Here is a 23,431-nt window from a genome sequence, read left to right as displayed (position 1 = left end):
CTTCCCTGCTAGGCTCCTTTCCAATCAACTCTGGCCAGCTCCTCCCTCATGTCTTTGCAGTTACCCTTATTTAATTGTAATACCGTTACATCTGATTGCAGCTTCTCCCTCTCAAACTGCAGGGTAAATTCTATCATATTGTGGTCACTGCTCCCTTAGGGTTCCTTCACCTTATGAACCCTAATCAAGTCTGCCTCATTACATATCACCAAATGCCTAGTAGACTCTGTCACAAGCTGTTCCCCCAAAGATATTCCACAAATTCCTTTTCTTGGGATCCACGACCACCCTGATTTTCCCAGTCCACCTGCATATTGAAGTCCCCCATGTAATATTATTGTAATATTGCCTTTTTTACACCTTTTCTATCTCCTGATTTATTTTCTGCCCCACATCCTGACTACTGCTAGGGGGCCTGTACATAACTCCCATCAGGGTCGTTTTACCTTTGCGATTCCTCAACTCTACCCACAGAGAGTCTATGCCTTCTGATCCTATATGGCTCCTTGCTATCGATTTAACTTCATTCCTTACTCACAATACAACCCCGCCCCCTTTGCCCACCTGCCTGTCCTTTCGATAGGACACATATCCCTGGATCTCTTTGCAGCCACGTCTCTGTGATGCCCACAATCCTTCCTTTTCAATATGAGAATAGCGTCTTTCCGCGTCCGCCAGGGTTCTGGGTGCTATCGGTCTCTGTGCCATTGTCTGATCAATGGGAAAGGACGGCCCCCTCTCCATATGGAGAGACATCACATCTTAATACCAGTTCACTCTTGGGGTCATAATGAGCCAGGATGTTTGATCAGAGTACGATGGCTTCACCTTCGCAAAGGCTTCATTCCTGTGGCACCTGCCACAACCACTTTTGGGGTTTTTTCAGTGTGGGCAAGGGTGACAATGAAGAGGCCAAAGTTGGGATACATTTCCCAAAGTAGTTTACAAGGTCTCGGAAATATTTAAATTGTGTCACATTCTGTGGGGTTAGGTGGCCTTAACTTAATCACGGCCAAATTAGACAGATTTTTGATCAAGAAGCGAATTAAGGGATATGAGGGACATGCAGTAAAGGGGAGGTAAGACCACAAGATCAGGCTCGATCTTACCAAATGTAAGAAGAGGTTTGAGGGTCTGAATGCCTATTACGGCTCCAAAGACTGCACAAGAAAGGCAGCAAAACTAGACGGCAAATAACCACTGTTAACTTATTTCATTCTGGATTGGTCAGTGTTCGACCAGATTACAAAAGGGAAATTAAATCATAGTTTTTAATAATTACTTAACACTACAGATCATTTAACTACAATACTTACAGGATGGATGTCAATGAAAAGTGCATGATCATTTTCATTGGGTTCTAACCCATCAACAGCCTCCCTTAGGGCGGGGTCAGCATTGTAGAAGTGTGGTTGCGAAACAAAGACTTGAGAATCTGAAGAACAGAAGACATTTTATACAGAGCGTGTGGAGATGTACAACGCACCAAAGTTACTGACTGAAGCAGAGACCACTGCAAGTGTCAGCAGTTTAAACAAATCACAAACGAAAATGGGGGAGGGAGTGCTGGACGACAATTAGAATTGGTCTGATAAATAGAAGTAACATTCAGCCACTAAGTGCCAGGCAATGATTATCTGTAAGAAGAGAGAGCTTGACTATTACATTTTGGAACCATCAACATAGATACATAGAAGATAGGAGCAGGAGGCGGCCTTTTGGCCCTTCGAGCCTGCTCCGCCATTCATCACCATCATGGCTGATCATCCAACTCAATAGCCTAATCCTGCTTTCTCCCCATATCCTTCGATCCCATTCTCCCCAAGTGCTATATCCAGCCGTCTCTGGAATATATTCAAAGTTTTAGCATCAAGTACTTCCTGTGGTAATGAATTCCACAGGCTCACCACTCTTTGGGTGAAGAAATGTCTCCTTATCTCTGTCCGAAATGGTTTACCCTGAATCCTCAGACTGTGACCCCTGGTTCTGGACACACCCATCATTGGTAATATCGTCCCTGCATCTACCCTGTCTAGTCCTGTTAGAATTTTATAAGTCTCTATGAGATCCCCCCTCATTCTTCTGAACTCCAGCGAGAACAATCCCAACCGAGCCAATCTCTCCTCATATGACAGTCCCGCCATCCCTGGAATCAGTCTGGTAAACCTTCGCTGCACTCCCTCGAGAGCAAGAGCATCCTTCCTCAGAGAAGGAGACCAAAACTGCCCACAATACTCCAGGTGTGGCCTCACCAAGGCCCTGTACAACTGCAGCAACACATCCCTGCTTCTATACTCGCAACCTCTCACAATGAAGGCCAACATTCCATTAGCCTTCTTTACCGCCTGCTGCACCTGCATGCTTACCTTCAGCGACTGGTGCACAAGGACACCCAGGTCCCGCTGCACACTCCCCTCTCCCAATTTACAACCATTCAGGTAGCAATCTGCCTTCCTGTTTTTGCTTCCAAAGTGAATAACCTCACACTTGTCCAAATAATACTGCATCTGCCATTGGTTTGCCCACTCGCCCAACCTGTCCAGATCTTGCTGTAGGATCCCTGCATCCTCGTCACAATTCACCCTCCCACCTAACTTGGTATCATCTGCAAACTTTGAGATGTTACATTTTGTTCCCTCATCCAAATCATTAATATGTATTGTGAATAGCTGGGGTCCCAGCACCGATCCCTGTGGTACCCCATTGGTTACTGACTGCCAATTTGAAAAGGACCCATTAATCCCTACTCTTTGTTTCCTCTCTGCCAACCAGTTTTCTATCCACCTCAATACATTTCCCCCAATACCATGCGCTTTAATTTTGCACAATGATCTCTTATGTGGGACTTTGTCAAACGCCTTCTGAAAGTCCAAATATACCACATCGACTGGCTCCCCCTTGTCGACTGTACTGGTTACCTCTTTAAAGAATTCCAACAGATTTGTCAAGCAGGATTTTCCCTTCATAAATCCATGCTGACTCTGACTGATCCTGCCACTGCTTTCTAAATGTTCCGCTCTAAAGTCCTTGATAATGGATTCACGCATTTTCCCCACTACCGATGTTAGGCTCACTGGTCTATAATTCCCTGCTTTCTCTCTACCTCCCTTTTTGAATATCGGAGTGACGTGAGCTACCCTCCAATCTGCAGGGACAGTTCCAGAGTTTATAGAATCCCGGAAGATGACCACCAATGCATCCACTATTTCCAGAGCCATCTCCTTAAGCTCTCTGGGATGCAGATTCTCAGGCCCAGGGGATTTATCCGCCTTCAATCCCATGTTGCCGATTCACACCAGAGACACCAATAATGTTGCCCTTTTAATGAGTGGGATACTACCCCACCAGCGTCACCAATAATGTTACCAATTAATCTGACGATATTGCTTTTCAGAGTTGCCAGGTATCAGATGATACCACCACAAGGTTAAGCCGGATATTGATCAAAGACCCAACAACCAGTCAGTTAGTTCAAGTTCAATAATAGTTTATTGATACACAGGATTAACTCACACTTGCAACATAAAAACACTACAAGTTAAATTATACCTAACACTACAACAACCTGTACTTAACGTCAGGCACCCGGCTTTGGCAGAGGAACAAGGCCTTTGGTCGGATCTGGCGTGGCTGGGTTTGGAGAAGTAACTTCGGTTCTGCTGGGCTCATCCGTCTGGTAGCGGGCGTTGATCTTGAACTTGCTTCTGGTGGTGGTGCTGCGGTTGGCTTCAGGTATAGGCCGGGCCGAAGAGTGCCGGTGTGCCAGGGCCAAAAGAGATCGAACACATGGCAGTGTCTCCCTTTATCCTTTGGGGGTTTCGTGCTCTTTTGGGCGGTCCTTAGCTTTGGACCCAATAATTCGGCAGGCTTCGATCACTGCCTTCGATTTGAGCCAATAAAGGGGCGGGTGCCTTGATGGCTGGGCTTGTCCTGAGCAGTCATTGACCTTGCTGTTTGGGCTTCCTGGGTGAAGGGAGTGGCGCCGATGTGTTTGGAATTGTATCTGATACCTGAGTACCAGTCCTTTGTCCTGGGGAAATGGGCTATTAGAATGTAAATCAGCGAGGGGTTTCGATACTGTCTGATTCTCTGTCAGCAAATATACATTTAGGCTCTGAGTTTGCCTGAATCCTGTATTGGCCATATTTCCCTTGAGTCTTTGCAAGTGTCCATGTTTCCTTCGTAAGTGGCCATCCCAGATGGCTACACTCCATCCTCTTGATCCTAAAGGCGAAGCGTGGTGGATCACAATACTGATCTTTCATCTGTTCTTTGGTGTGCCGGGTACCCTTGGTCAAGGACAGGTTCCATACGACTCTGTCCTATGTATTGGAGCATTTACCTAAGTTTTTAATAGATCACACATTTATAAATTCTAAGGGGGCACTATAACATTTGATCATTCATTTAACTTATTTACACAAGGGGAACCTCTAACTGTCCTTACCTAAACTACACTTATGCTACTAGCTAATAACCAAAAAGAACTTATATTACAGAACAGAAATGTTAAACAATCGCAGCTCACATTCCTACTTTATTACATTTACCGAAACACAAACTTTATTTATCAGAAAAGGGTCAAAAAGAGTGTGGGGCCTGTTGAAGTCCAACAAAAGGGGCTCGGAGTGTGCCTATCGGGGAGCGGGAGGCTCTCCTTCGCCATTTACGAAGTCCAAGTGTCTGAACGACACTGCAGAGTATTGCAATAACTACTAGCGCTTCTACCGTGTATGAGAGGGAATACCATTTTACGATGTTTCCGTACCATATGGGGGAATCAGTGTTTATTTTCATGTGTGGTGTGGTGTCCGGGCTCGGGGTATCGTGTGGTGTCCGGGTTCGGGGTATCAAAGAACAAAGAACAAACAAAGAACAAAGAAATGTACAGCACAGGAACAGGCCCTTCGGCCCTCCAAGCCCGTGCCGACCATGCTGCCCGACTAAACTACAATCTTCTACACTTCCTGGGTCCTTATCCCTCTATTCCCATCCTATTCATGTATTTGTCAAGATGCCCCTTAAATGTCCCTATCGTCCCTGCTTCCACCATCTCCTCCGGCAACGTGTTCCAGGCACCCACTACCCTCTGCGTAAAAAACTTGCCTCGTACATCCACTCTAAACCTTGCCCCTCTCACCTTAAACCTATGCCCCCTAGTAATTGGCCCCTCTACCCTGGGGAAAAGCCTCTGACTATCCACTCTGTCTCTGCCCCTCATAATTTTGTAGACCTCTATCAGGTCTCCCCTCAACCTCCTTCGTTCCAGTGAGAACAAACCGAGTTTATTCAACCGCTCCTCATAGCTAATGCCCTCCATACCAGGCAACATTCTGGTAAATCTCTTCTGCACCCTCTCTAAAGCCTCCACATCCTTCTGGTAGTGTGGCGACCAGAATTGAACACTATACTCCAAGTGTGGCCTAACTAAGGTTCTATACAGCTGCAACATGACTTGCCAATTCTTATACTCAATGCCCCGGCCAATGAAGGCAAGCATGCCGTATGCCTTCTTGACTACCTTCTCCACCTGTGTTGCCCCTTTCAATGACCTGTGGACCTGTACTCCTAGATCTCTTTGACTTTCAATACTCTTGAGGGTTCTACCATTCACTGTATATTCCCTACCTGCATTAGACCTTCCAAAATGCATTACCTCACATTTGTCCGGATTAAACTCCATCTGCCATCTCTCCGCCCAAGTCTCCAGACAATCTAAATCCTGCTGTATCCTCCGACAGTCCTCATCGCTATCCGCAATTCCACCAACCTTTGTGTCGTCTGCAAACTTACTAATCAGACCAGTTACATTTTCCTCCAAATCATTTATATATACTACAAAGAGCAAAGGTCCCAGCACTGATCCCTGTGGAACACCACTGGTCACAGCCCTCCAATTAGAAAAGCATCCCTCCATTGCTACTCTCTGCCTTCTATGGCCTAGCCAGTTCTGTATCCACCTTGCCAGCTCACCCCTGATCCCGTGTGACTTCACCTTTTGTAATAGTCTACCATGAGGGACCTTAATACATATTATATATGTATCGTGTGGTGTCCGGGCTCGGGGTACCGTGTGGTGTCCGGGCTCGGGGTACCGTGTGGTGTCCGGGCTCGGGGTACCGTGTGGTGTCCGGGCTCGGGGTACCGTGTGGTATGGCTGTGTTTGGGGCCAGTGTTGTGTGGGTTACAGGGGCCGTCGACGGGCACAACTGTCGTGATCCAACAAGGTCATCAGTTCTGTCTTCATCTTGTCTTTTGTTCCTTGTATCTTTGTATATTCCTGGGGGTGCAAGTATAATATCTGTTATTGCCTTTGTTTAATATCTCGTTTGTCTGAATGTTTCTCCTTAATATCAATTTCCCATTAGTATTGTCACCGTGTGTGACTCCTGATGTGTTAGGCAGGTAGGTTCGATGTGGACTGCACTCGATGCAGGGAAGCTAGAAACAGACATCTAACACTGGAGAAGATCCAACACTGTTTTATTCAACTAGATGAACTGCTGTACATATTCAGCTGTGGGTCGACACTATACTGATCTGACTAGTGACCTTGTAGTAGTAGCCTGACCAGACTTACTAGCTACCGCATGGTGTTTGTACTTGCTAGCTCGTGGACTCTGACTGTCTCAGTCGCTGGGTCCCGAGAGAGCGGGAAACCTAATGCCCTCTGGCTTTATAGTGGTAGTGCCCTGTCTGGTGATTGGCTGTGCTGTGTTGTATGCTTGCTGGCAGTGTCAATCACTGCCTGTCTGCATCTCATTATATACATGAGTGGATATTATGACATCTCCCCTTTTTTTTTTTGAGTTAAATAAATACTGAGGTATGTATATATATATATATATATTATATATATATGCCTGACTATATACAAACGGTGATTGAACAAACGTAAATACATGGGAAGGTGTCGATAGTGCAGATACATGGCAAACTAAGCGATATTTACAAGTGTTAAGTCGATGGATTCCGTCACAAAATTTACAAAAGTTAAGTCTACAGATTCCGTCTTTGTGGTGGGCGACGAATTCTTGTCGATCGCCGCAGAGGTGGATCAGGAGCCACCTGCACGTGGAGAGGTGGGATCGCTGCCATTGTGGTGGTCGTGTGGGCCGGCAGGATCGCTGGCAGATCGGTGGCCCCGTGGCAGGGTACGTCCGGAGGAAGCATGATAGCCGGCGGAGCACTGCGGTCAGGTGGTGGGCGTGGAACTCCTCGCAATGCCCGTCTGTTGCGCCGTAGCAGGGAGCCATCAGCCATGCGGACAATGAAAGACCTCGGGGCAACTTGTTTGACAACAACAGCTATGGCTGACCAGCCGCCCTCGGGCAACTGGACGCGAACATGATTGACTGGAGCCAGCTCAGGTAAATCCGTGGCATGAGCACCGTATGTGGCCTTGGGTTGGGCCCGGGACTGCTGCACTTTCTGTAGTACCGTGAGGTGGTCAAGGTCTGGAACATGGATGGCTGGAACTGTGGTCCTCAGAGTGCGATTCATGAGCATCTGCGCTGGAGACAACCCAGTGGACAGTGGGGTTGCCCTGTATGCCAGCATGGCCAGGTTGAAGTCGGAGCCTGAGTCTGCAGCTTTGCACAGCAACCGCTTTACAATATGGACCCCTTTCTCGGCCTTCCCGTTTGACTGCGGGTAGTGGGGACTGGAGGTAACGTGACGGAAGTTGTAGGACTGTGCAAAATCAGACCATTCCTGGCTGTAAAAGCATGGACCATTGTCGCTCATTACCGTGAGCGGTATCCCATGCCTGGCGAACGTTTCTTTGCAGGCTTTGATGACCGTCTTCGACGTGAGGTCCGACAGTTTCACCACTTCTGGGTAACTGGAGAGGTCGTCGACCAGGAGTGCGTAGTCACGCCTCTTGGCGTGAAAAAGGTCTACACCTACTTTGGACCACGGAGAGGTCACGATCTCGTGCTGTTGCAGCATTTCCTTGGGTTGAGCCGGTTGAAACTTCTGACAGGTGGGGCAGTTGAGGACTGTGTCGGCAATGTCCTGGTTAATGCCCGGCCAATAGACCGCCTCCCGAGCTCTGCATCAGCATTTCTCGACTCCAAGGTGACCCTCATGGAGTTGACCCAGCACCATAGCCTGCATGCTTTGAGGAATAACGATCCTGTCGAGTTTCAGAAGGATTCCCTCCACGACCGTCAGCTCGTCTTTAACATTAAAGAATTGGGGACAGTGTCCCTTCTGCCAGCCATGGGGAAGGTGCTGCATCACACGCTGCAGTAAAGGATCCTTGGCCGTTTCCTCACGAATTTGGACCACCCGTTCGTCAGAGGCTGGGAGTTGGTGGCACACAACTGCACTTGCGCTTCTATCGGTCGTGGCGCGCATGCGCAGGGACCCAGGAAAAGCGCGCGAAACGGCCACTCTCCTCGATGCTCAGGCCCTGCATCTGTGCAATGGCCCGCACCCGTTCCGCCTCGTGGGAGGTCAGCTTTGCAGTTTCTGCCGCCCTGATGTGGGAGTAACGATTCTTGGCATGCTCATGGACAACGCACGTCTCGATAGCGACAGAGAGGGTCAACTGTTTGACTTTCAGGAGCTGCTGCCGCAGGGAGTCGGAGTGGACCCCGAAAACAATCTGATCCCGGATCATGGAATCAGCCGTTGAGTTATAGTTACATGACTGCGCTAGGATGCGGAGATGGGTCAAGAAGGACTGAAAAGGCTCATCCTTACCCTGAAGCCTCTGCTGGAAGATGTACCGTTCAAAGCTCCCATTCACCTCAATGACGCAGTGGCTGTTGAATTTCAGCAGGACTGTATTGAATTTTGTTTTGTCTTTGCCGTCGGCGAACATAAGCGAATTGTAGATATGGATGGCGTGGTCCTCCGCAGTGGAGAGAAATAGCGCAATCTTCCTGGCATCCGATGCTGCCTCGAGGTCGGAGGCCTCGATGTACAAGAGGAACTTTTGCTTGAAGATTTTCCAGTTGGCGCCGAGGTTGCCGGAATGCGGAGTTGCAGAGGAGGCTGGATGTTTTCCATTTCGCTGGATGGCTGCTTGCTGGTCGATGCTGATTCACTCGAGGTAGGTCCGTCAAGATCAGTATCACTCTGGTACCATGAGGTGTTAGGCAGGTTGGTTCGATGGGAAACTGCACTTGATGCAGGTAAGTTAGAAACAGACGTCTAACACAGGAGAAGATCCAACACTGTTTTATTCAACTAGATGAACTGCTGTACATATTCAGCTGTGGGTCGACACTATACTAAACTGACTGGAGACCTTGTACTAGCCTGACCAGGCTTACTAGCTACCGCATGGTGTTTGTACTTGCTAGCTCGTGGACTCTGACTGTCTCAGTGGCTGGGTCCCGAGAGAGCGGGAAACCTAGTGCCCTCTGGCTTTATAATGGTAGTGTCCTGTCTGGTGATTGGCTGCACTGTGCTGTGTGCTTACTGGTCGTCCTGTGTGTCAATCACTGCCTGTCTGCATCTCATTATATACATGAGTGGATATTATGACAACTCGCTTTTTTTTTTAAACCAACCATTTTGGAGACAAGACATCCAAAAAAGATTCTGTTAAAGTACAAGGAATTCTCGCAGCTTGTGATCGATGGGTTGAGTGGGAGGACAATTTCTCCGTCCAGCACCGAGGTAGTTTTCCAATAGCGACAAATTTTGTTTCAACCAAGTGTGTTGAACATGTAAATGGCAGTTGGGGTCAGCGACCGAAGGGTCGCCGGAAATCAAAGTTAAGGCAGAGACTGTGGCGAAGAACATTCTTTAAACCACAGGCAAAAAAAACAGATCAGGGGAAACAAAGACCTGCCAGAGACAGCAAAGAGTTTTAAAAAACTTTTCCAAATCAGTGATGGGAACATGGGGTGCTTATGAGCCGCGTGGGATCCCTAGGTAGGGCGGTGATCAGTGCCGTTGCTCCACTACCCGAGCTTTGCTGACCGAATACATCGGGGGTCCTCAGGTAGGGCGGGGATTAGTGCCGTTACTCCACTGCCTGGGTGACCTTACACGAGCGGAAACAGTTTGTAACATATGGACTCCGAGAATGCGCAGACGGGTAATCATGACTGCATCAAGAAATTTAGTGGAGGGGTGACATTAATTAAACATCTGAGACCGGAAGAATAAAGTGTATCAAGAAATTCAAGACAGAAAGGCGGGCAGGCTCCATCAGAGAATAGGACACCGTAAATCTTAATCGGTTCCTTTTTCTCATCATCTGGATACCTCAGGGTTCCATTTCAAAAAGCATCGTAAAGGGGTTACCATAACGGGAGTCAGATTCTGAGTCATCACCATCTCCCGGTTGCCAAACTTGCGTCTGGCATTTTCGTGCCGTGGCCGCGTGGGCCGTCGTGGGATCCGAATCGTCATTCCATATCAATCAACAAGCCAATGGGGAATTGTTTGGTCAGAAGGGGCGGTAGCTGCAAAGGGCAAATTTCTATCGTCGGGCGGTGGCTCTGGCTGTGGCAATGAAAGGGGGTATGAGGGGCCAAACGTATCTTGGTGGGGTTCCTGGGGCTGGAGCGACTGGGGCCTGGGCAGTTGTGCCATTGGCCATTGATTTCCAATAGGTCTGGAGTGCTGTCGCTAACGTCCGAATCACGTTTAAGGTGGAAAGTCGTTCCTGGGGGTGGAGACTAGGTCGGGTCTGTGGACGTGCTGTCCTGGCTGGGGGAGGGTGGGTGTGCTGTGCTGGCTGGGGGAGGGTGGACATCCTGTCCTGGCTGGGGGAGGGTGGGTGTGCTGTGCTGGCTGGGGGAGGGTGGGTGTGCTGTCCTGGCTGGGGGAGGGTGGGTGTGCTGTCCTGGCTGGGGGAGGGTGGGTGTGCTGTGCTGGCTGGGGGAGGGTGGGTGTGCTGTGCTGGCTGGGGGAGGGTGGGTGTGCTGTGCTGGCTGGGGGAGGGTGGGTGTGCTGTCCTGGCTGGGGGAGGGTGGGTGTGCTGTGCTGGCTGGGGGAGGGTGGACGTGCTGTCCTGGCTGGGGGAGGGTGGACATGCTGTCCTGGCTGGGGGAGGGTGGGTGTGCTGTGCTGGCTGGGGGAGGGTGGGTGTGCTGTGCTGGCTGGGGGAGGGTGGGTGTGCTGTCCTGGCTGGGGGAGGGTGGGTGTGCTGTCCTGGCTGGGGGAGGGTGGGTGTGCTGTGCTGGCTGGGGGAGGGTGGGTGTGCTGTCCTGGCTGGGGGAGGGTGGGTGTGCTGTCCTGGCTGGGGGAGGGTGGACGTGCTGTGCTGGCTGGGGGAGGGTGGGTGTGCTGTCCTGGCTGGGGGAGGGTGGGTGTGCTGTCCTGGCTGGGGGAGGGTGGGTGTGCTGTCCTGGCTGGGGGAGGGTGGGTGTGCTGTCCTGGCTGGGGGAGGGTCGGACTAAGTTGTCAGTGGGTGGGGCATAATCATCTGCTATTGCCAGGGAGACGCGGTGTGAGTGGCTGCACTGGGTTCCATAAACCTTAAGTTGGTTGATATGAAACCATCCTGACTTTCCATTAGGTTATGTTATCTGATATACCGAGGGGCTTACTTTATCTGAAATCGCGTAGGGTCCTGCAAATTTAGGGAAGAGGAATGAACTGGGGTTATATAGGGAAATCATCACCCGCTGACCGACTGTATACTCTACGGGGTGTACTGTTTTATCAAAGCAGGCCTTACTCTGCTTTTTTCTAGCGCCTAGTCGGACAGGTGCTGGGCTGCCTTAACATTTTCCATGACCTGTTGGACTGCTTTTTCGTGGGTGAGGCGGTGACTGTGGGGCTTGCCAAATCAAGTCCTAATAAATATTCAGTTCCTTTCATGGGTCGTCCAGTCATAAGGGTGGGGGGGGGGGGGGGCGAAACCTGTGGAACTTGATACCGTGTTCCTAATAAATAGAAGTGCAAATGGGAGAACTGTGTCCCATGTGGTGTTGTGCTGTTGCACCATTTTCCTGATAGTCGCTTTTAGGGTTCTGTTCGTACGTTGCACAATGCCGCTGCATTGTGGGTGATAGGCAATATGGAATTTTTGTTGTATCCCCAAAATCGTCACAACATTCTGCATCACTCTTCCCGTAAAATGCGAACCTTGCTCTGGTTCAATGCTGCGGGGGAGTCCCCAGCGTGTAAATATTTGCTGTGTTAAAATCTTGGCTGTTGCTTTAGCCGTGTTTGTCCTGGAGGGAAATGCTTCCACCCATTTTGCGAAGGTGTTGATCACCACCAACACATATTTAAAACCATTTCCGCAGGGGAGAGGGGGGGAACACGACCAATATAATCTAGTTGGAAATTCGTCCGTGGGCCATTAACGGGGCGGGCGTGTCTGAACTGACCTTTCCTGGAGTATCTTTCTGGATTATTTGGAGCGCAAATTAAACATTTTTCAATATAATGTGAGACGTCTGCTTTTAAAGCGGGCCACCAGCACAAAGGTCTTCAGTGGTCAATGGTGGTTTCTATCCCCTGATGTCCATGTCCATCGTGAAATTGGCAAATTATCTGGTTCCTGTCCTGGGTGGGGACCTCATAAATTCCATTCTTTAATACAATTCCGTCCTGTACCGTCAGTGTGTCCTCGAATTTGTCGTAGAGGGCTGGGAATTTACCGTTTAAAATTTGCTGAAGATTGTCGTCTGCCTTTTGGGCCTGTGCTAAATCTTGGATATTTGTCTGTGAGACCTGGACTGCGTGTACTGGGGCATCTCAGGGGGTTGCCAAAAGTGACTGGGTCGTGATCCTGCCTTGGCTAGGGCGTCTGCTTTTATGTTACCGGGAGGAACGATGATGGCTTCTGACTTTTATTATGCCATATTTACGGTCTTTAGCCGTTTCAAGAATGTGCTTCAGTAATGGAGCTGAGGCTAGGGGTTTACCGTTGGCGGATATGAATCCTCTAGATTCCCACAGGGGCAGGAATTCCGTCAAACTGTGACAGACATATAAACTGTCCGAATATATATCTGCGGGGGTCGGGAAAGAATCTGGATGCTGCACTATGTATGCGACGGCCGCTAACCCGGCTGCCTGCGATCCTAAATGACCTGGTTATTTTAATGATATCTCCTCTAATTCGCGTCCCTGTGCGTCTTCCACGTATATACCACATCCCGTAATCCTTTTTCCATTATCAATGGTGGAGGAGCGATCTATGTAAATTTTTAAAGATTTATCTGTGGGCTGGGTTCTCTGCGGTCTAATGCCTGCCTTTGTGGATAGCGATTTACAAAGAACAAAGAAAGGTACAGCACAGCAACATGCCCTTCGGCCCTCCAAGCCCGTGCCGACCATGCTGCCCAACTAAACTACAATCTTCTACACTTCCTGGGTCCATATCCCTCTATTCCCATCCTATTCATGTATTTGTCAAGATGCCCCTTAAATGTCACTATCATCCCTGCTTCCACCACCTCCTCCGGCAGAGAGTTCCAAGCAACCACTACCCTCTGCGTAAAAAACTTGCCTCGTACATCCACTCTAAACCTTGCCCCTCTCACCTTAAACCTATGCCCCCTAGTAATTGACTCCTCTACCCCGGGGAAAAGCCTCTGACTATCCACTCTGTCTATGCCCCTCATAAGTTTGTAGACTTCTATCAGGTCACCCCTCAAACTCCGTCATTCCAGTGAGAACAAACCAAGTATATTCAACAGCTCCTCATAGCTAATGCCCTCCATACCAGGCAACATCCTGGTAAATCTCTTCTGCACCCTCTCTAAAGCCTCCACATCCTTCTGGTAGTGTGGCGACCAGAATTGAACACTATACTCCAAGTGTGGCCGAACTAAGGTTCCACACAGCTGCAACATGACTTGCCAATTCTTATACTCAATGCCCCGGCCAATGAAGGCAAGCATGCCGTATGCCTTCTTGACTACCTTCTCCAACTGTGTTGCCCCTTTCAGTGACCTGTGGACCTGTACACCTAGATCTCTCTGACTTTCAATACTCTTGAGGTTTCTACCATTCACTGTAAGTTCCCTACCTGCATTAGACGTTCCAAAATGCATTACCTCACATTTGTCCGGATTAAACTCCATCTGCCATCTCTCCGCCCATGTCTCCAAACAATCTAAATCCTGCTGTATCCTCTGACAGTCCTCATCGCTATCCGCAATTCCATCAACCTTTGTGTCGTCTGCAAACTTACTAATCAGACCAGTTACATTTTCCTCCAAATCATTTATATAGACTACGAACAGCAAAGGTCCCAGCACTGATCCCTGCAGAACACCACTGGTCACAGCCCTCCAATTAGAAAAGCAGCCTTCCATTGCTACTCTCTGCCTTCTATGACCTAGCCAGTTCTGTATCCACCTTGCCAGCTCACCCCTGATCCTGTGTGACTTCACCTTTTGTACAAGTCTACCATGAGGGACCTTGTCAAAGGCCTTACTGAAGTCCATATAGACAACATCCACTGCCCTACCTGCATCAATCGTCTTTGTGACCGCCTCAAAAAACTCTATCAAGTTAGTGAGACACGACCTCCCCTTCACAAAACCATGCTGCCTCTCACTAATACGTCCATTTGCTTCCAAATGGGAGTAGATCCTGTCTCGAAGAATTCTCTCCAGTAATTTCCCTACCACTGAAGTAAGGCTCACCGGCCTGTAGTTCCCTGGAATATCCTTGCTACCCTTCTTAAACAAAGGAACAACATTGGATATTCTCCAGTCCTCCGGGACATCACCTGAAGACAATGAGGATCCAAAGGTTTCTGTTAAGGCCTCTGCAATTTCCTCTCCAGCCTCCTTCAGTATTCTGGGGTAGATCCCATCAGGCCCTGGGGACTTATCTATCTTAATATTTTTCAAGACGCCCAACACCTCGTCTTTTTGGATCTCACTGTGATCCAGTCTATCTACACACCCTTCTCCAGACTCAACATCTACCAATTTCTTCTCTTTGGTGAATACTGATGCAAAGTATTCAGTGGGCCAACCCTTTCCCTGGCTACCCTCTTGCTTTTTATGTATGTGTAAAAAGCCTTGGGATTTTCCTTAACCCTACTTGCCAATGACTTTTTGTGACCCCCTTCTAGCCCTCCTGATTCCTTGCTTAAGTTCCTTCCTACTTTCCTTATATTCCACGCAGGCTTCGTCTGTTCCCAGCCTTTTAGCCCTGACAAATGCCTCCTTTTTCTTTTTGACGGGGCCTACAATATCTCTCGTCATCCAAGGTACCCGAAATTTGCCGTATTTATCCTTCTTCTTCACAGGAACATGCCGGTCCTGAATTCCTTTCAACTGACATTTGAAAGCCTCCCACATGTCAGATGTTGATTTACCCTCAGACATCCGCCCCCAATCTAGGTTCTTCAGTTCCTGCCTAATATTGTTATAATTAACCGTCCCCCAATTTAGCACATTCACCCTAGGACCACTCTTGTCCTTGTCCACCAGCACTTTAAAACTTGCTGAATTGTGGTCACTGTTTACGAAATGCTCCCCTACTGAAACTTCTACCACCTGGCCGGGCTCATTCCCCAATACTTGGTCCAGTACAGCCCCTTCCCTAGTTGGACTGTCTACATATTGTTTTAAGAAGCCCTCCTGGATGCTCCTTATAAACTCTGCCCCGTCTAATCCCTGGCACTAAGTGAGTCCCAGTCAATATTGGGGAAGTTGAGGTCTCCCATCACAACAACCCTGTTGTTTTTACTTGTTTCCAAAATATCTCTACCAATTTGCTCCTCTATCTCCTGCTGGCTGTTGGGAGGCCTGTAGTAAACCCCCAACATTGTGACTGCACCCTTCTTATTCCTGATCTCTACCCATATAGCCTCCCGTAACAGCCTCCCCGAACAGGCGCCGGACTGTGGCAACTAGGGGCTTTTCACAGTAACTTCATTTGAAGCCGACTTGTGACAATAAACGATTTTCATTTTCACTTTTTCATTTCACTGCCCTCTGAGGTGTCCTCCCGTAGTACAGCGGTAATATTCTCCCTAACCAGTAGCGTAACTCCGCCACCCCTTTTACACCTCCCTCTATCCCGCCTGAAACATCTAAATCCTGGAACGTTTAGCTGCCAATCCTGTCCTTCCCTCAACAAGGTCTCTGTAATGGCAACAACATTATAGTTCCAAGTACTAATCCAAACTCTAAGTTCATCTGCCTTACCCGTAATACTTCTTGCATTAAAACATATGCACTTCAGGCCACCAGACCCGCTGTGTTCAGCAACTTCTCCCTGTCTGCTCTGCCTCAGAGCCATACTGGCCCTATTCCCTAGTTCTCCCTCAATGCTTTCACCTTCTGACCTATTGCTCCCGTGCCCACCCCCCTGCCATACTAGTTTAAATCCTCCCGTGTGACACTAGCAAACCTCGCAGCCGGGATATTTACGCCTCTCCAGTTTAGATGCAACCCGTCCTTCTTATACAGGTCACACCTGCCCCGGAAGAGCTCCCAGTGGTCCAGATAACAGAAACCCTTCCTCCTCCACCAGCTGTTTAGCCACGTGTTTAGCTGCTCTATCTTCCTATTTCTAGCCTCACTGGCACGTGGCACAGGGAGTAATCCCGAGATTACAACCCCAGAGGTCCTGTCTTTTAACTTTCTGCCTAGCTCCCTGAACTCCTGCTGCAGGACCTCATGCCCCTTCCTGCCTATGTCGCTAGTACCAATATGTGAATGAAATGAAATGAAAATCGCTTATTGTCACGAGTAGGCTTCAATGAAGTTACTGTGAAAAGCCCCTAGTTGCCACATTCCGGCGCCGGTTCGGGGAGGCTGGTACGGGAATTGAACCGTGCTGCTGGCCTGCCTTGGTCTGCTTTAAAAGCCAGTGATTTAGCCCAGTGAGCTAAACCAGCCCCTGTACAACAACCTCTGCCTGTTTGCCCTCCTCCTTCAGGGTGCCCGCTACCTGTTCGGAGACATCCTGGACCCTGGCACCAGGGAGGCAACATACCATACTGGAGTCTCTTTCACGTCCACAGAAGCGCCTATCTGTGCCCCAGACTAGAGAGTCCCCAATGACTATTGCTCTTCTGCGCTTTGACCCTCCCTTCTGAACATCAGAGCTAGCCGTGGTGCCACTGCTCTGGCTGCTGCTGTTTTCCCCTGATAGGCTATCCCCCCCGATAGTATCCAAAGGGGTATAGTTCGAGAGGGGGACAACCACAGGGGATTCCTGCACTGACTGCCTGCCCTTTCTGGTGGTCACCCATTTCTCTGCCTGCACCTTGGGTGTGACCACATTTATATAACTGCGATCTATGACGCTTTCCGCCACCTGCATGCTCCTAAGTGCATCCAATTGCTGCTCCAACTGAACCATGCGGTCTGTGAGGAGCTCCAGTTGGGTGCACTTTCTGCAGATGAAGCCATCCGGGACGCTGGAAGCCTCCCGGACCTGCCACATCTCGCAGTCAGAGCACTGCGCCCCTCTAACTGACATTGCGTCAATTAATTAGTAAATTAAATTTAAAATATTTTTTTTTTTTTAATGTTACTGTTAACTATATGTTTCTACTATAAATGTGAAAGCTAATACAGTACTCTCCAATCTTTGGCTCAGATACCCCTCTAAATTATAATTAAGTAATTATGTTTAATTAGTTTAATGCTTAATTTTTAAATTTAGTGTAGATCCCCAACCAGCCAATCAGGTCACAGCTTTACTGTGATGTCACTTCAGTTTCCCCCCCCCACACAATTTGAAAAGGTAATAAAAATAAATATAAATCACTTCCATTCCCAGGTTCTCTGATGCTCTCTGCAGATTAAAAGTTACAGGTCAGAAGAAAGAGAACAAAACAGTCGGGAAAAAGCACCTTCTCCCACTCTGCACCGAATTACCTCACTGCACCGAATTACCAAGTTGCAATTCCCACTCTGGATGTGTCTCACTCAGGGTGTCTCAACTTCACCCTGTGCAAAGACGGAATAAAGGGTCCCGTGTTGTGCCTAGCTGCGATGATTTCACACTCATGTGGGGTTCCTTCATACTGCAAGTTATCTGCTAACAATGTGCGTGTCTTTGTCCTTTTTACTGTGATGTCCCTTCCTTGTAAGAGTAGGGTCCAGCGTGTTGCTCTAATCTGGCTAACTGAACCGTCCTTTAACCTACCATCGAACAGTAGCTGTGTCAGGGTGTGCTCGGTTTGAATCGTTACGGGGTTGAGGCCTGTGATGTATGCGAAGTACTGAACTGTAAATTCTATGATAATCTATGAACTGACCAAAAAACTGCGAGCAAGTGCCTTTTTCAGGCTGAAAATTCTTGCTCCACTGGGTCCAAAACTCGTGAGGCATAGGCTACGGGTCCTAAACGATCGTGCCTTTCTTGGAGTAGTACAGCCGATAGGGTTCGGTCTGTAGTCGCTACTTTTATGGTGTGGGTGGGTCTGGTACCTGCAAAGTGTGGGCTGTACCTAGGGCGTGTTTTAATGCATCAGTGGCCTCCGTATGCTGTGGGAGCTATTCCCAAGGGGCATTCCTTTTTAGGAGCTCGGAAAGTGGGGCTGTCTTGGTGGCGAAACCATCTATATCATAGATTATCATAGAATTTACAGTGCAGAAGGAGGCCATTCGGCCCATCGAGTCTGCACCGGCTCTTGGAAAGGGCACCCTACCCAAGGTCCACACCTCCACCCTATCCCCATAACCCAGCAACCCCACCCTACACTAAGGGCAATTTTGGACACTATGGGCAATTTAGCATGGCCAATCCACCTAACCCGCACATCTTTGGACTGTGGGAGGAAACCGGAGCACCCGGAGGAAACCCACACACACACGGGGAGGATGTGCAGACTCCGCACAGACAGTGACCCAAGCCGGAATCGAACCTGGGACCCTGGAGCTGTGAAGCATTTGTGCTATCCACAATGCTACCGTGCTGCCCCTATATGGTTCCTACAGTAACCAACGAGTCCTAAAAATGACCGGAGTGCAAAGACATTATGGGGCAAGGGCAATTTAACACTCAAATCAATTTTGCTCTATCTCTCTTTTTCCATGTATGATGACTGTGCCTAAATAAAAGACCTTTTCTTTTAGGATTTGGGCCTTTTTTGGGTTGACTTTACATCCAATTGAGTGTAGGAGACCTAATAGTTCGGAAAGAAGCGAAATGTGCTCTTCCTTGGCATTAGTTTGTAGGAGCACGTCGTCCATGTACTGAATGAGGCATTCGGGTCGGGAAAATTTGGATAATCCATTTGCCAATTGTCGGTGGAAAATGGAGGGGGAGTTGAGGAAACCTTGCGGAGGCATGTCCACGTATATTGCTGTCCTTGGAACGTGAAGGCGAATTTATCTTGGCAATTCTTATCTAATGGAATGGACCAGAAGCCATTGCTAATGTCCAGTACTGTAAAATACCTTGACTGTAGTCCCTGCATTGTCTCAGGACACGTGGCAAGGGTGGGGGCTGCAAATGGAGTTACTTTATTGAGTTCTCTGTAATCGATGGCAAGTCTCCATGAACCGTCTGATTTTCCTACGGGCCAAATTGGGGCATTGCTTGTTGAGGCTACGGGCCGAATTACACCTTGGTCTAGCAAACTTTGAAGTACTTTTGCAATTTCTCCCTCGGCTTGCTGTGGGAAGCCATATTGTTTCTGGGGCTTGGGATCGGGACCTGTAATGGCGACTGTTCCAGGAATTTTTCCACAATCGTGCTTGTGCCGGGAGAAGGAAGCTTTGTGTTTCCTTAGGACCTCTCTAATTGTCCTATCTGGACTAATGGCTTGCGGATCAAACCAATAGTCGCCTACTGAGCAGATTCTGTGTTTGTAGTCTCCTACTGTGAGCGTAGCGGGGGCTTTCACTGTTCTAGCCATTTTCCACACACACTTATTCACGAGGTCAAAGGAAAGATTGTGTGAACTCATTAAGTCGATCCCTAAAATGTGTCCTGCTGTTCAGGGCAAATCTACTAAAACAACAGGGTGTAGTGGGCCATTTATCACACTGAAACATTGTGGAGGAGTTTAAAGTGGTTCGGGACCCTCCCATGTTCCAAGGGAACTTTACGGGGTGTCCCCGGACTTTGCCTGTGACTATTGGTCTACCTGACTTGTCCCAGAATTTGTCGCAGACCCAAGTTGGGGAGTCCGAACACCGTCAATCAGTGCTATTTATGGCAGAATTGTCTGGACGGGCGCTAATACTGTGTATAGACCTGGCATTGTTCCTATGTGGGGCGTTTGGTTGCTGATTCCATTGCTGGTTCGGGGCGGCATTGTATTCGCAGGCGTAATGTCCCTTTTGTCCACAATTATAGCACTCCTGTGCTCTGTGGTGCTGTCCGTCATGTCTACCCTCGTTTACCCATGCGTGGTCCTGATGTGTCCTTACTGGATTCATATTTGCTTCTGCCTTCGCCTGCTCTGCCTTTTTATGTAGGGATTGTTCCCAAGCTCTAGAAAGTCTCTTCAGAACCCACACTTCATTATGTGTGATGTCTGAGGGGTCATAATTCGCACAGGATTTTTGACCTGCTTCTGTGGCGTGGGAGACTAAAATACGGGTCCATTTGGTTGTGTTTTCGGCATTTAAGTGTGCGCGGACTAAATCTCCAAATACCGCTTTGAAGTGTATCCAGAGGTGTCCTGCGTATGCAGTCGGATGCTCTCCCTTCTTTTGTCTGCAGCGATTTACACCTTCCACGGGATCTCCTCTGTTATAACCAATTGCATCTAAAACAGCTGTCTTCATGTCCTGGAGGCTTCCTCCTCCTACATTCTGTGGATCGGGTAGTGCTGAGCTAACGGATGGGTCATGGCTCATCACTATAAGCTTCACTTCCTCCGGTTCGTCCAGACCGTCCATGACAGTCTGTTGTCTTACTCGGTTATTGGAATGATTCAATTTTGGCGCAGGCATCTCTCAATTGTGTGATGGATAATGAGGTGGTGTCCACGAAATCGGGTTCGTCGTCAATCAGTGGCGTGCGCTGCCTGGTGACTGGATTCATAGGGTTGGGTGCTGCCTGCGCAGTCGGTGGTGCGGGTGCTTTCCTTTTCGGGGCCTGGGGGCTCTATTCTGATTCTCAGTATCTTCTACATATCTATAGGCAGTTTCATTGAGTTCCTGCCAATCGGGACCATCTTCCTGGTCTAAATTTAGTCCAAAGGTGCCTCTGAAACCATTTTGCGCTGAGAGCAGTGACTGTAACCGTGAAATTTGCTGCCTGCATTTGGCATGATCTACCGAACTCTGCCTTTGTTCTGTTGTGGAACTGTGGAGTGCTCGTAAAGCTGCCTTCAAATCTGTGCATTGTTTCTTTAACTGTTCTACCTGCTGTTGCGTCTCTTCTCTTACCAAGACTGCGCATTGTGTATCTTGGTAGGCCTTATCGTATTGTGTCTGAAAGCTGCTTGGGTGAACTAGACAAGATTGGTGTGCCCGTTTGACATCAGCCATCTCCTTGGCTTTTGCTGCTAGCTGCTCTCGGGGTTGCTCATTAACCTTTTCACACTTGCTAACGTTTCCCTCACTCTTCTCCTCTTTCTCTACAATCTGTCTGCGGAGCGTCCTCACGACCTCCTCTGTGCCTCGCAATTGTGCCAAACAGGACACGATTGCCATCGGCTTACAAACTTTTCCTAAACTCTTCTTGTGTATCTCGGTTAGGTTGTACCACCAAGTTTGTCCAATACTACCAGGACCTGACTCTTCATTCGAACAAAACTCAGACAAAAGGGGCCATCCTTTCCCCTTTACGTATTTCCTTAGTTCCTCTTCCCATATGGGACACTGCTCTACTGGTCGCTGCGACCTCGGGTTCCTGTGGGTTCATAAGACTTTCCATTGCCTTTGCTGCCATTTCTACTGGTATCTCTTTTCTGTAAATTTGGGACAGAGGGGAATAGGGCGGCGATGCAAACAGCGGATATGGCCTAAGCTATTTTCTGGTTCACAAAACTCCCGATAATTTTACGCAACAAAATCTAACGCGGTTACCTTATATCCCTGTTAGTACGCATGCAAATTACTACACACTTCCAAATCTTGGGAGGTTTGATCAATATGGGTCTTACACTTGTTGTTTCTTTCACTTTTCCAATTGGATTTGTAATTCAACATTTTGTGGGTTCTCTCGGAGTGACAAAATCACTTCTAGGTCGAGTCCCGTCAGAGGTCGCCAATAATGTTGTCAATTTGCACCGGAGACACCAATAATGTTGCCCTTTTAATGAGTGGCATACTATCCCACCAGCGTCACCAATAATGTTACCAATTAATAATGATGATATTGCTTTTCAGAGTTGCCAGGTATCAAATGATACCACCGCACGGTTCAACCGGATATCGATCAAAAACCCAACAACCAGTCAGTTAGTTTAAGTTCAATAATAGTTTATTGACACACAGGATTAACTCACACTTGCAACATAAAAACACTACAAGTTAAATTATACCTAACACTACAACAACCTGTACTTAACGTCAGGGACCCGGCTTTGGCAGAGGAACAAGGCCTTTGTTTGGATCTGGCGTGGCTGGGTCTGGAGCAGTAACTTCGGTTCTGCTGGGCTCATCCGTCTGGTAGCGATTGTTGATCCTGAACTTGCTTCTGGTGGTGGTGCTGCGGTTGGCTTCAGGTATAGGCCGGGCCGAAGAGTGCCGGTGTACCAGGGCCAAAAGAGATCGAACACATGGCAGTGTCTCTCTTTATCCTTTGGGGTTTCGCGCTCTTTTGGGCGGTCCTCAGCTTTGGACCCAATAATTCGCCAGGCTTCGATCACTGCCTTCGATTTGAGCCAATAAAGGGGCGGGTGCCTTGATGGCTGGGCGTGTCCTGAGCAGTCATTGACCTTGCTGTTTGGGCTTCCTGGGTGAAGGGAGTGACGCCGATGTGTTTGGAATTGTATCTGATACCTGAGTACCAGTCCTTTGTCCTGGGGAAATGGGTCATTAGAATGTAAATCGGCGAGTGGTTTCGATACTGTCTGGTTCTCTGTCAGCAAATATACATTTAGGCTCTGAGTTTGCCCGAATCCTGTATTGGCCATATTTCCCTTGAGTCTTTGCAAGTGTCCATGTTTCCTTCGTAAGTGGCCATCCCAGATGGCTACACTCCATCAATGTCCCCAGCATCATTTCTCTACTAATGTTGATTCTTCCCCCTCACTAAACCTTTCATTTTCCAGCATTTCTGATATCTGATTTGTGTCCTTTTGTGAAGACAGAACCAAAGTATGTATTCAATTGCTCAGCCATTTCTTTGTCCCTTATGATGCATTCCCCTGTTTCTGTCTGTACGGGGCCTACATTTCTCTTTACCAATCTCTTTCTCTTCACATATCTATAGAAACTCTTCGTGTCAGTCTTTATGTTCCCTGCAAGCTTCCTTTCATACTTTCTGCTTCTTAATCAATCCCTTTGTCCTTCTTTGCTGAATTCTAAGACCTCCCAATCCTCAGACCTATTATTTTTCTTGGCTAATCTGTATGCTTCTTCCTTGGGTCGGATACTATTTCTAATTTCCTTTGTAAACCATG

General features: G+C 48.4%; 1 protein-coding gene across 6 annotated transcripts in view; it reads right to left on the bottom strand.

Annotated features, from left to right (window-relative positions):
* The window catches only part of scarb1 (scavenger receptor class B, member 1), a 505,970-nt gene that overhangs the window by 358,228 nt on the left and 124,311 nt on the right, over positions 1-23,431 (bottom strand). For all 6 annotated transcript variants that reach the window (XM_072509698.1, XM_072509951.1, XM_072509860.1 and 3 more), the window contains exon 8: positions 1,317-1,435. In XM_072509698.1, coding sequence (XP_072365799.1) covers positions 1,317-1,435 — 119 coding nt within the window. The remainder of the gene's footprint in view (positions 1-1,316; positions 1,436-23,431) is intronic.

The sequence above is a fragment of the Scyliorhinus torazame genome, chromosome 1, assembly GCF_047496885.1.
Source record: "Scyliorhinus torazame isolate Kashiwa2021f chromosome 1, sScyTor2.1, whole genome shotgun sequence".
Classification (NCBI taxonomy): Eukaryota; Metazoa; Chordata; class Chondrichthyes; order Carcharhiniformes; family Scyliorhinidae; genus Scyliorhinus; species Scyliorhinus torazame.
The sequence above is the reverse complement of the archived record's forward strand: the minus strand, read 5'-3'. Positions and strand labels throughout refer to the sequence as shown.